General features: G+C 42.5%; 2 protein-coding genes across 2 annotated transcripts in view; one reads left to right on the forward strand and one right to left on the reverse strand.

Moving 5' to 3' along the window:
- Positions 1–11,416, forward strand: part of LOC139667057 (WD repeat and FYVE domain-containing protein 3-like) — a gene marked incomplete at its 5' end in the record, with an annotated part of 52,044 nt that extends 40,628 nt beyond the window's left edge. The window contains 3 exons of the mRNA XM_071546443.1: positions 9,020–9,131; positions 9,849–10,046; positions 11,296–11,416. Of these exons, the coding sequence (XP_071402544.1) occupies positions 9,020–9,131; positions 9,849–10,046; positions 11,296–11,416 (431 nt within the window). The remainder of the gene's footprint in view (positions 1–9,019; positions 9,132–9,848; positions 10,047–11,295) is intronic.
- On the reverse strand, positions 1,237–7,726 carry LOC139667058 (piggyBac transposable element-derived protein 3-like). The gene is made up of 9 exons (XM_071546444.1): positions 7,293–7,726; positions 6,264–6,332; positions 6,076–6,168; positions 5,329–5,412; positions 5,033–5,167; positions 4,776–4,913; positions 4,240–4,418; positions 3,671–3,814; positions 1,237–3,532 (listed from the first exon to the last, which is right to left on the reverse strand). The coding sequence occupies exons 1-9, from the start codon at positions 7,617–7,619 to the stop codon at positions 1,765–1,767; spliced, it is 2,937 nt and encodes a 978-aa protein (XP_071402545.1). The 5' UTR covers positions 7,620–7,726; the 3' UTR covers positions 1,237–1,764.
- Positions 11,417–11,811: the final 395 nt, after the last annotated feature.

Below are 11,811 nucleotides of genomic sequence, written 5' to 3' on the forward strand. Positions count from 1 at the left end.
TTAAAATTAAATTACAAATATCTACTTTATTGAAATTGAAAGGTAAGTACCACGACAAAAATAACATTCACAGGTGTAGCATTTTTATTTTTCCCCCCTTCAGTTTGTGAGGGCATTAAATAAATGAGTTGCCAATCACATTCCTATTTTTTTTAATTAACAGCTTTTAATACCCACTGGATATTTGCAGACTTACTGTTTGATATGCCCATGTTGAGGGGCGGGCATAGTAGGTCGCTGACGTGGATGGACTTGTCTGTTCTCGACTCGTAACCACCAGTATCAGTCTTAGGGGTAGCTCAGCTTGGCCAATGCTTGGTCTGGAGAACATTGGCTTCAGTGAAGTTAGTTGTGGTATACCAGCAGCAGATGAAGGCTGTACCTCACTATAGATGTCTTCCTCCTTCATTTGGACAGCTGAATAGGGGTCTTGAGTATGAAATGGTGTAGGATCGTTCACATTTTCCTGGAAGCAGACAGTGTTGTTTGGTTAGTTTGATATAAGCATCTATTGAGTATGATCTCTCAATATAATATCAATGAGCGCATTTACATGCACACTAATAAGCTGGTAACTGGGAATAAACAGGCTATAGCAGTAATTCAATTGATGCATTTATATGCCAAACATGAAGAAAAAACACCTAAAATGACATACCCAAAATGAATTAAGACTAGCTCCATAACTGTAAGGTTGAAGCTGGGGAATATGGATCCATTATCAGTAAACCTATAACTATTAACTATTCCACAGTAAATGGAGGTGGAACAAAGGAAAAAATACTATTGTCATCCTCGCCTGGTATATAATCTAAATTTGAAAGGCAATAACACCATTAGAACCAAGATCCCATGGACCAAGATGCACCTGAACCTCTGCTCCTACTCCTTGACTGCAACTGTACCAAATTTGATGACAATACAACAAAGTAAAACAATTTTACAGAGGTTTTAGTGGAGATATACCCAGGCAGTCTCCCATCTTTTAGCCATTTGGATAGCCAAAGTGCCCAAAGTGTGCCAAATGGGTTTTCTGCCCGTTTACAGGGAATGTTACTGGAGGCTATCTGAACACAATACACCCATTAGCCAACATATTTTTCTCATGCACCATTACGTTCCATGATTCAATAAAAACCAACCAAATTGCATACTTTTACCTCCACATGGAGTATTTTTATTGCAAAAAGCAAACTAACAGTATAATTTTCTATAATAAAATGAACAATTCTGGAAATGAAAAAAGTCCATGTACAAAAAATATTTACAAAAATATTTGCAAAACATAATCACATATTATTTTAAGAAAGAAAGTCTTTCAAATTAATAGTGTCATGATCGCCTCAGTCATAAACAGGCACCAAAACATGGTAAACTGTAAAGAAACTGCATTCTTTAAACATAAATAGTAATTTAGCATGGTACTATTTAGTACAACTAAATACTAGTATACTATTTAGTAAACTAATTAGTATGGGATGTGTACAATGAGTACAATCAGTATGAGTGCAAAGTGAAGCATGAGTGAGATATGCAGGTGCATCAAAATCAAAGTACAAACTTAAACTCCAACAAAAGGCTATGGTCCACAACCATGTGAAGTGAGGGAAGCGAGAGGGAAAGCCCAGGACTCATCTGGACTTTATACACCTGACATAATTCTTCCAAGTGTTTGTAATGAGCAATCACAGCTACTTCCTACAGATAGAGAGAAAGGACTAGGGAAGCAGGACCGTGACAATAGTGTCCAGATTATCAGAACCATCATCTCTTGTGGTAATCCGTGAAGCAGTTCCGTCCTGAGATGAGACACAAAGAAACATTGCACTTGGTGCAGTAAATTGGTGTCTTCACCTTCTTTCCTTTCTTCTTACAATAGACACAATGCTTGCGCTGCTCTGTTGCAGTTTGTCCGTAGTAGGCTGGCATGCAAGTGTCAGTGGGGCTGGGGCGAGGTACAACAGTGTGTTTGGATTCTGCCACCAGCTCCTTCATCAAGACTTCTCTGAACTGCTTTTGAGACAGTGGAGTGTCTCCTCTCCCGCTAGCCAATGCTTTATGTAGAATATAAGCATTCACAATGGCAATGTCCACAAAATGATAAAAAATGGTCTTGTACCACTTCATTTTCTTTCCAAACACAGAGTAATATTGGACGAGGGCATCGGAAACGTCAGCTCCTCCCATGTATTTCCTGTAGTCCATCACAGCATCAGGGACGGTAATGTGTTTGACGGGACGGTTTTTAGACCCCCTCCCTCTCCAGCGCACACTCATTCCACTGTAAGCTGCATGAAAACTGCTGCACATAGTCACCTCTGTAGTGTCCTTCCACTTCAGAAACAGGAGGTTGTCCTTCCGCAGCCACCTAAGATCACCCCTCCCAGCTTCTTTGGGCAGGTCATTGACAGTTGTCTTTGGAAAACCCATACGAGTCTGTTTGATGGTCCCACAAGCATGTGTGTCATTGGCAATGAGACTTTTAAATAGGGTTGGGCTTGTATAGAAGTTATTCACATAGAGATGGTAACCCTTGCCGAGGAGTGGAAAGTCCAAAAGGTTCATCACTGATGAGTAGCTCAGGCCCTCTCCTGTTGTAGCAGTACTTCTTCCCTGATGTACAAAGAAGTTCCACGTGTAGCCAGTATGTGCATCTGCCAACAGAAACAGTTTGAATTTGGATGTTTTATCTCTCATGTACTGTTGGAATCCATTCATGGACCTGTGTGCAACCATTCTCTCGTCAATGCTTATCTCCCTGCCAGGCTGGAAGAGAGATTTGCATGCTGTCAACAACTGCTGGTACAGAGGTTTTATTTTGAAAAGCCGGTCGTACCCTGCAGTTCCCCTCTTCTTCTGGTTATCTTCGTCCTCTGTGACGTCACACAGGTGAAGGGACCAAAAAATTGTCTCAAAGCGATCCCTGGTCATGTGCTCATGCGGGAATCTGAAGTTGTAAGGCCACACCTTCCTCCACATGTCTGCCCTTCTTTGCACATGGACCAGTCCAGAGAAGATGATGACAGCTAAAAAGATGTAGAACTCCTGCACTGTCAGAGGGGACCACCTGTGATGCAACCCTTCAGCCTTCCTCTTGTTGGCGTTACTATTAGTGTTGTTCACAACGGTTTTAAGGATTTGCGAGCTAAAAAAAAGTTTGAACAGGCTGAGGGGTGACCATGATTTGGTGGTATCAATCCTGGGCCCAGGTCGATATTTTGGTGCAAACTTTGGCTGACGGGGAGCCACATCCAACTCCTCCCGATTGCGCCATATCCCTTCATCGTCTCCAGAGGTGTCCTGCCTGGGTCGTTTCCTTGCAGGTTTGCCTTTTCTTGGTCGGCCCCTTCTGCACTGTGCCGGTGCAGGAGAAGGAGACCTCGACTCGGACGATGACTCTGGGGATGGGGTAGACACCCCGGATGCAGATGCACTCCAAGAACTGCGTGTCACTCGTCTAGAGGAAGTGGCTGCTGACGATTTCCTCGTTTGAGCGGGTGGCAGGAAGTCTTCATCTCCCTCATCCTCATCACTGTAGACATAGACAATAGACATAGATGTTAATCACATAAGTTCATCAGACGCAAATATCACTTGAAGCATAAATTGATTTGTCTCGGTTTGAAACCTCAAAAGAGTGAGATGATTACACATAGCTCAACTCACAAACCTTGACACATGTGGAGAGGGGATTCCAACAAGAGGCTGAGAGCTGGCTGGCTCTGTGGCAGCTGGCTGGGGGGTGGGAGTGGGGGCGGGCACACCTGAGGCTGAACTGCTCGTTTCTGGTGTCTCATCATTCTCATCTTCTTGGCTGTAAAAATAGAGTAAAGTAATGTGAGGATAGGTACATTTACTATTGGATTTACTAGCAGGATAGCATACAGACAAGAGCAGACAAAGGTTTAGCTGATATGTGTGGGGGTGGGGTGTATGTACGCAAGCAATGTACATGACAACAACAATATATAGCCTATTACTAGATAATACAACTAGAGAAAGCTAAGAAGTATAAAATAAAAACTGAAATCCCCAGTTTAGTAATCCAGTACCAACAAGAGAAAAACTTAAAATTAGTCAGTTTATTTCCATTACAGGAGGCAGTTAGTCATGAGTAATACCTGATGTCTGATATCCATTTAAATGAATTAGCTGATACAAGTTGCATGGATTGCGAAAGGTAAACACAAGAAGTAAATGTATGATTTAGCTCTATAAAGTTAGTTAATAATTACTCACTCATAAACTGGATCCACTGCCATGAAAAAGTTTTCTTCTTCCTCAGAATCATATTCACTGTCCGTGTCAGAAGAATCTTCGACTTCGACGTCACTTCTTTGCTGCATCTCTTCCAAAGCGTCTACAGTTGATAGTCCGGTCTTGCTGGTTCTTTTAGCCGCGGTACAAATAACAGCGACCTCCAAAAAACAAGAGAAGTAAAACACAAGAATATCGACTGAGTCACTGCATCATGCGCCCATTATGTGGCTAAACGAGAACAATACAGAGAGTAGCATTACGCAGGCCTATTTATAGAGCATGGTGAGGGCTACAGTGACCCATGACCCCTCCCCTGAAAGGTCTTGGCCAGTGGAATCGATTGGTGTATAGTACATGTATCCCAGTGCTCCAATACGAATCACACTAGACTGTTTACATGACCGCTCGGGGGAATTTTGGGGGGGTCTTTGCCGGACTACGATTGGTTTTTAAGTGAGCATGTAAACGCGGCCAACCTTCAATAGCTGATCTTGACAAATACTTAGTCTGGATACCTCTGGCTCCACTGGAGTCGAGAGTGGTACACCGTCAGCAGACAAGGTCTCCATCTTGATACAAGCGTCTTCCACCTTAATTTGGACAGCTGAACAGGTGTCTTGAGTGTGATATGGTGTAGGTGCATTCCCATTTTCCTGGAATCAGACATCATGTTGTTTGGTTAGTTTGAAATCAGCCTCTATTACGTATTATCTCTCAATATAATATCAATCTCGGAGGTAGCTGAGTTTGACCCAACACTTGGTCTGTTTACCTCTGGCTTCACTGTAGTTGAGTATGGTACACCAGCAGCAGACAGGGTCTCTATCTTACAGACGTCTTCCAACTTAATTTGAAGAGTGGGATAGGTGTCTTGAGTGTAACGTGATGTAGGATCTCTCACACTTCCCTGGAACCAGACATTGTGTTGTTAGTGTGAAATTATCCTCCATTGTGTATAATCTCTCAATATATTATTATTCTTAAAAGGTAGCTCATCTTGACTAATACTTGGTCTGGAAACCTCCATTTCACTGTAACGGAAACCATAGCAACAGAGAAGGTCTCTACCTCGCTATGGTTGTCTTCATCCTTAATTTGGTCACCGGAACAGGGATCTTCAGTATGATTTTGTGTAGGAACATTCACATTTCCCTGGAAACAGACAGTGTGATTGAGACATTGTGAGGCTATATCAAGTATGATCTCTCAATATAATATCAGTCTTGGAAGTGGCTCAGCTTGACCAATATAAGGCTTTCAGAAGATGTAACATACCCTCTGGCAGCCATATTGGAGGTCCTCAGCTCTTTGGTAACAGTGGCTGTGAACAGCTGATTGTGTTTCTAAACGTACAACTTTGCCTTCTCAACAGAATTAAAGTCACAATGTAATAAAAATGACGTATTCCCCTTGCACTCTAATTCTCCATGCCACAATATAGCCTACACCTATTTAACAATAAATGCCAAAAATTACATTGGTTTACATGTTTGAATGATCCCTCCCCATCCTGTTTCAACAAGAAATGCATCAAATTAAGGAAGCAAGACTTGTGACTTTAAATGGACATGGTTAATTTCTGTGCCGGTTGTGACTGAGAACTGATTTTGCCACTGATACCGATTTTGTTTTTCGATAACGTCAGCTTGTATTATCTGGTCAGCTAACAATCACTGTCTTGTCAGTATTTGAGCACAGCCAATTCCCCAGTGGACCTCCATGATGGTGCCAACATGGGTGCTAGGAGATTTAGCCTCTATACTACGGTTTCACTGTAGTCGAGTGTGGTACACCAGCATCAGACAGAGTCTCTACCTCGATGTAGATGTCTTCCTTCTTAATTTGTACAGTGCAGTACAGTAGAGTGGTGGCTTTCATCTGACTTGATGTAGGATCGCTCACGCTTCCCTGCAATGAGACATTGTGCTGTTTGGTTAGTTTGAAATGAGCCTCTATTGAGTATGATCTGAAACGGAAACCAGGGCAGCAGATAAGGTCTCTACCTCGTTTGTGACGTCTTCCTCCTTAATTTGGACATCAGAACGGGAATCTTCAGTATCACTCACATTTTCCTGGAAACAGACATTGTGTTGATTGGTTAGTTCTGAAATTAGCTTATATAATGATCTCTTATTAAGGTTATTGTTTACTTTCTTACCTGCCGTGAAATTTACACAAAGACGGTCACAACGCCCAAAGGTACTTATTACGTAAGCGTATTTATTACTGCTGCAGCCATAGCCTATAGGCTTATGTTTACATTGTATAGCCAAAGCTAATTGTATAATATTGTGAGGACTGGACTAATTACCAATTACCAAAATATTCACTTATCTTAAGATTCTATAGAAAATACTCTATTCAATAAATATTGTTTGTTTATACCTCATTCTGTTCTGTATAGGTCTACTTATTCTTAGACCGACAGATGTAGCAAACTGTTTTAAAGGAGGGAGGATTGTAGTGGGAGCACTGGGGTGTGACTGTGTGGCAATGGCAAATGGTTTACATGGCTCACGGGTCAGGTGGGAGGGCCCCTTAGCAGAATTTTGCTTAGGGCCCCCAGGGAGGTCAGGACCGGCTCTGACAACGCCTGTTAGAAACTTTACAAGGGGAATCAAATATCCCCTCGTACGCCCTTTGATTTGTTGTGGGGCGGTAGTGAGCACGTTTGCTTTCAGCGAGCAAGGACACACACACAGAGTACAAACAAATCAGATAGTTTGGATGTTGAAAATACGAGCTGGCTGCGTGGTGGATTACTTGCGTGCCACTATAACATGCGAATCCTAACGATTTAGAAAAAACATTTATCGTTTGGCGTGATGTTCTTTTCACGAGAGAGAGAGAATGACGCGTATCGGTGCTAACGTTAGCTAACGTTTCCCCTCAACTGTTTGTAAACACAACCAGCTGGCCTGCTTAAATAGAAATACTGCGTTCGCGGTGGTAAAATACGATTAAACATGTTATTACACCACCTTCTCTGTGATTGCACTGTGTTAACGCACATTCATTTCACATAACGGTACCTCGGTTTTCATCCCAGCGGGGACTGGCACGGCAGTCGCCTTCAGAAGAGGCTCGCCTGTCTCTCCGTTATCGGCGTTTGGGCGTACATCGTCCGGGGAGAAATGCTGGCTGCACACCCGGAGTGCGCGGAGGGTCCCCACGGGCAAGTCGAGGTCCAGCTGCAGCGCCATCAGCCACAGTTTGAGCCTCCCCGGATCGTGCAGCGGCAGCCCGTGAAAACTCAACGGCGGATCCGTCGTCGGTTGTTGTCGCTGCCGCAGTGACACGCGCTTCACCCGGTTGGAGCATCCCGGAAAGGCACACGCGCGAGCCATTTTGAAAGCCATTTCCTTTTAGCCGATGCTTCTTGTTTACATGTATGAACGATACCTCCTTGGTATGAACCGTCTCGAGCTAGGGGAAACGGGTAAGCAGTCCTGTGGACACACCGTACTACTGTAGGGCGCCAACCGAAACACGGAAATGGAGGCGGGTCACGTGCTTTTGTTGGCGCTCCGCCGGCCGGAACAAGAATAACACTTCCAGGACGAGTTTTTCAGAATAAAAGCATCATTTCCACAGCGCTCAAATATGGGCTGAAAACAATTCATTTTGCACAACAATAATAATAATTACGCGACGAAATAGTATTCTATAGTAATAATTGTTGTAATTTGTTTTTAAAGTTAAATAGAGAAATTCCATGTTTGGATTAGGCAACACAGAGTAAACATTACACAGGTCACCTTTCACTGCTGCTGCTAAAGATATACTGTGTGTCAAAACACTCCTACAGAGCTGTACTTTCACGACATATTAACATTTAGGCCCAAGCGGTTTAGGAAAAATCATGGCAGGCCCTCAAAGTGAGCCATACTATAACACTGTGACATTTGTAGAATTAAGTGGACGCTTATACTGACAAAGTGTGACTAATATAAAGAAAATACACTTGATTTGCAACAGCAGCTGGGCTCCCTCTGTACCCAGTGGGTCATAGCAGGGTCTTCAACATCAGCCAGACTAAAGCCTCTATTATTAAGCACTCGTGTGGAAATGAATGATGAAATGAATTGTAATCAATGCAGTTGGGCTGTGTTGCCAAGCTCTTCACAGCTACTTGATCTAGATGGAAGTGTCTGCATGTGTGTAGGTGGATTCATTCATTTTATAATTGGACATGTAAATAACAATTGATATGTAAATAGCTGCCTTTGCCTAGCTGTGCTTGAACAGACTCTACTAAAATCACTTTACCCAACTTCTAATTTGTGATCTTTGTGACATTTTAAAGTTAATATGGAGGTATGCATTAAAAACCAGCATGATCTACATCCTATTAAGTGCAACTATACAATATGTACAGGGTTTTTCTATGGTAATAATTATTATAATCATTTTGTTTTAAGTTCTCTACATTTAAATAGAGAAATGGCATGTTGGGATTACATAGGCTACACAGATAGAACATTACACGGTCACCATTCATTGCTACTACACAAGACAAATGTCAAAACACTCCTTAAGGTTTGTACTTCAACAACACACTAACATTTAGGCCTGAGCGGTTAGAAGGATCATTGCAGGCCCTCCAAATTAGCCGTACTGCAAAGTGGATACTGCAGAGTGTCTTGTTTTGTGTCTTGTTTTGTCTGGTTCGGTGCATTGTTAAAATGCTGCTGTGTGTGTGTGTGTGTGTGTGTGTGTGTGTGTGTGTGTGTGTGTGTGTGTGTGTGCGTGTGCGCAGGCTACAGATGGGAGCGCCAGCTGGTCTTCCGGAGCAAACTCACCATGCACACGGCGTTTGACCGCAAGGACAACGCTCACCCAGCTGAGATCACCTCCCTCGCCATCTCCAAGTGAGAGGACTGCACCACACTGACACACACCTGACAGAGATTCACTGGGATTATTTTTTACATCATACTGCAGCTGCAATATTCATTTTGATAAATCTGGAGATGTCTGATCTGCCTTTAGGCGGTCATTTTCTTTTTTTTCTTTTTTTACTGATTTTTTATTCAACACACATAATACAGAGAACATACAACTTGGAAGAGATGCATACACAATTACACTTGTTTTAACTTATATTCTTTTCATGTCTGTTCTGAACATTGTTATGAAATAATTCTTCTCCATTGGTAATAATAATTTTCATAATACATAAACATGAGCAGCAGATATCAAACACCGCACCACTCATACCACCAATGAATTAACAATACAATAACTGAAGTGTTAACCTATTAACATACTTTGTGGCTTATACCTGAGAAAGAAAAAAAAAACAAGTGTAATAGGAATAAAGTAAGAATAAAAATAAATACAATGAAATAAAAGTAAGAATAGGAAAAAAGAGGTTGGTGGTAATTTTCTAATTGATACTCTGCTATGTTGCAAATTCTCCTCACTGAATCACTCTGATTTATTTTCCTCCCTCTACCCTCACTTTCTCCTCACCTCTTCCCTCCCTCAATGTTTCCCTTACTCCTCCTTTGTCATCCAAACCGCCCTGTACTCCCCCCCTCCTTCTCTCTCTCTCTCTCTCTCTCTCTCTCTCTCTCTCTGTCCAGGGACCACAGTAAGATCCTGGTGGGCGACGGGCGCGGTCGAGTCTTCAGCTGGTCGGTGAGCGACCAGCCGGGCCGCTCGGCGGCCGACCACTGGGTGAAGGACGAGGTGGTGGACAGCTGCTCCGGCTGCACCGTGCGCTTCTCCCTCACCGAGCGACGCCACCACTGCAGGAACTGCGGGCAGCTCTTCTGCCAGAAGTAAGAGAGGCAACTCACAGCAGAGATGGGAGGGATTTGCTTCTGCATGTGTCCCGACAGCGTGTTTAGAGCTCAGAGTGACAGCGCTACAAGTTAAAGATATTTCAACTGTTAGCAAAAGAGCCTCATGACTCAGTGGGTTTGCAGTAGTTGTATAGTGTGTGTGTGTGTGAGTGTGTGTGAGTGTGTGTGTGTGTGTCTGCTTTCATGCCAGCAGTTATTTTGTCCGCCTAGGAGTCCGTTTTTTTCTAAAGGTGGATTTCTGATGTCGGAGCAAAACTCTTTTTAGGGGGAAAAAAGTCAGTTTTTGTTTTTTTTGTTGTTTTTTATTTTTATTACAGGCAAATAATACACATAACACACACAACAATATGATGATATGACAATATATCCTCACAAAAAAAGGAGAGAGAAAAAAAATAAATAAAAAAAAGTAGTAAAAAAAAGTACATAAAAATAAAAAACAAAATAAAAATACTAGGATCCCTTCAGTAATTCAGATAATGAGATTGACAGTACCAGTACATTTAGACACTGAAATATACATATGACAGGTAGAGCATATTTAGAGTTTTACATAGTCCCACTCTTCTCCAGAGCAGATTTTTTCCCATTTCATATTGTGTTGTGCTACTTTGTAATGGTTTGTAGCAATTATTTTTTCCCAAAGAAATTGGCTTTGCACTGTATTCACTGTATAAAAAGTCAGTGTTGAATTTAATTGAATTTATTGACAAGGTGTAGAATTTTCTACAATATACATCTACACACCTTTGAGACACCTTTCAGTCCATATGTATGGGCTTCTGTAGACTTGTTAATGTGAATATGACACACTTTTTTTGCACATCACATACAGTAAATCCAGATATCTGTTTTTCTTCATATTCACGTATTCTTCTGATTGTTTTATATTATATGTATATTGATATTTTCCTGTTTCATGCAGCATGTATTTCATGTTATGTAGATTTTCATATGGTACATTATCTGTGTTCATTCCTTTCTTCATGTCAGTTCTGCTGCTGTTATTTATTATAATGCTGTAATCCATACTTCTCTTCCATTCATACATTCTACTCACCATGTTTACATAATCCCCATTCGCTCTATTCTTATATTTCTTCTATTTTTATGTTTTTTATTCTATTTTTTCCTCGCTGTATCCCGTCTACTACTTGCTGCCGTGACAACCTGACTTTTCCTGCGGAGATAATGAAACCTTCACGTTGTCCGAATCTGTCTCCAGGTGCAGTCGCTTCCAGTCGGAGATCAAGAGGCTGAAGATCTCGTCTCCGGTGCGGGTTTGTCAGAACTGTTACTACAACCTGCAGCACGAGCGGAGCGCTGAGGACGGCTGCAGAAACTGAGCTCCTCCTCCCCCCCCCTTCCTCCTCCTCCTCCTCCCTCCTCCTCCTCCTCCTCCTCCAAAACGAAACCTCCTGACGACTCCGACCTGAGGAGCCTTTCATTCCTCCATCTCCTTATCTCCTTTGTTGTACCCCAAATATCCCCCCATCTCTCCTCCTCCCATCCCCCCCCCCCCCCCCTCCCCCTCGCATAACTCCAGTAACCACATGTAATGTAACACACTGACACAGACTGTAACAGGAGGGAATGTCGGCTGTTTGACCGGTGGCGGCAAATCAGCCAAGGAGGCGGAAAGAGGGAAAAAAAAAAAAAAAAAGGAGGAAAACGGATAGAGAAGCAAACGAAAACGCAGAGCGCCCAGGCGGTTCGTTAGCGAACTCGATCGCCGCTTCTA

The sequence above is a fragment of the Centroberyx affinis genome, unplaced genomic scaffold (assembly GCF_046629955.1).
Source record: "Centroberyx affinis isolate AG114_WGS23_722 - 3 ecotype Tasmania unplaced genomic scaffold, CSIRO-AGI_Caff_v1 ptg005273l_1, whole genome shotgun sequence".
NCBI classification, from domain to species: domain Eukaryota; kingdom Metazoa; phylum Chordata; class Actinopteri; order Beryciformes; family Berycidae; genus Centroberyx; species Centroberyx affinis.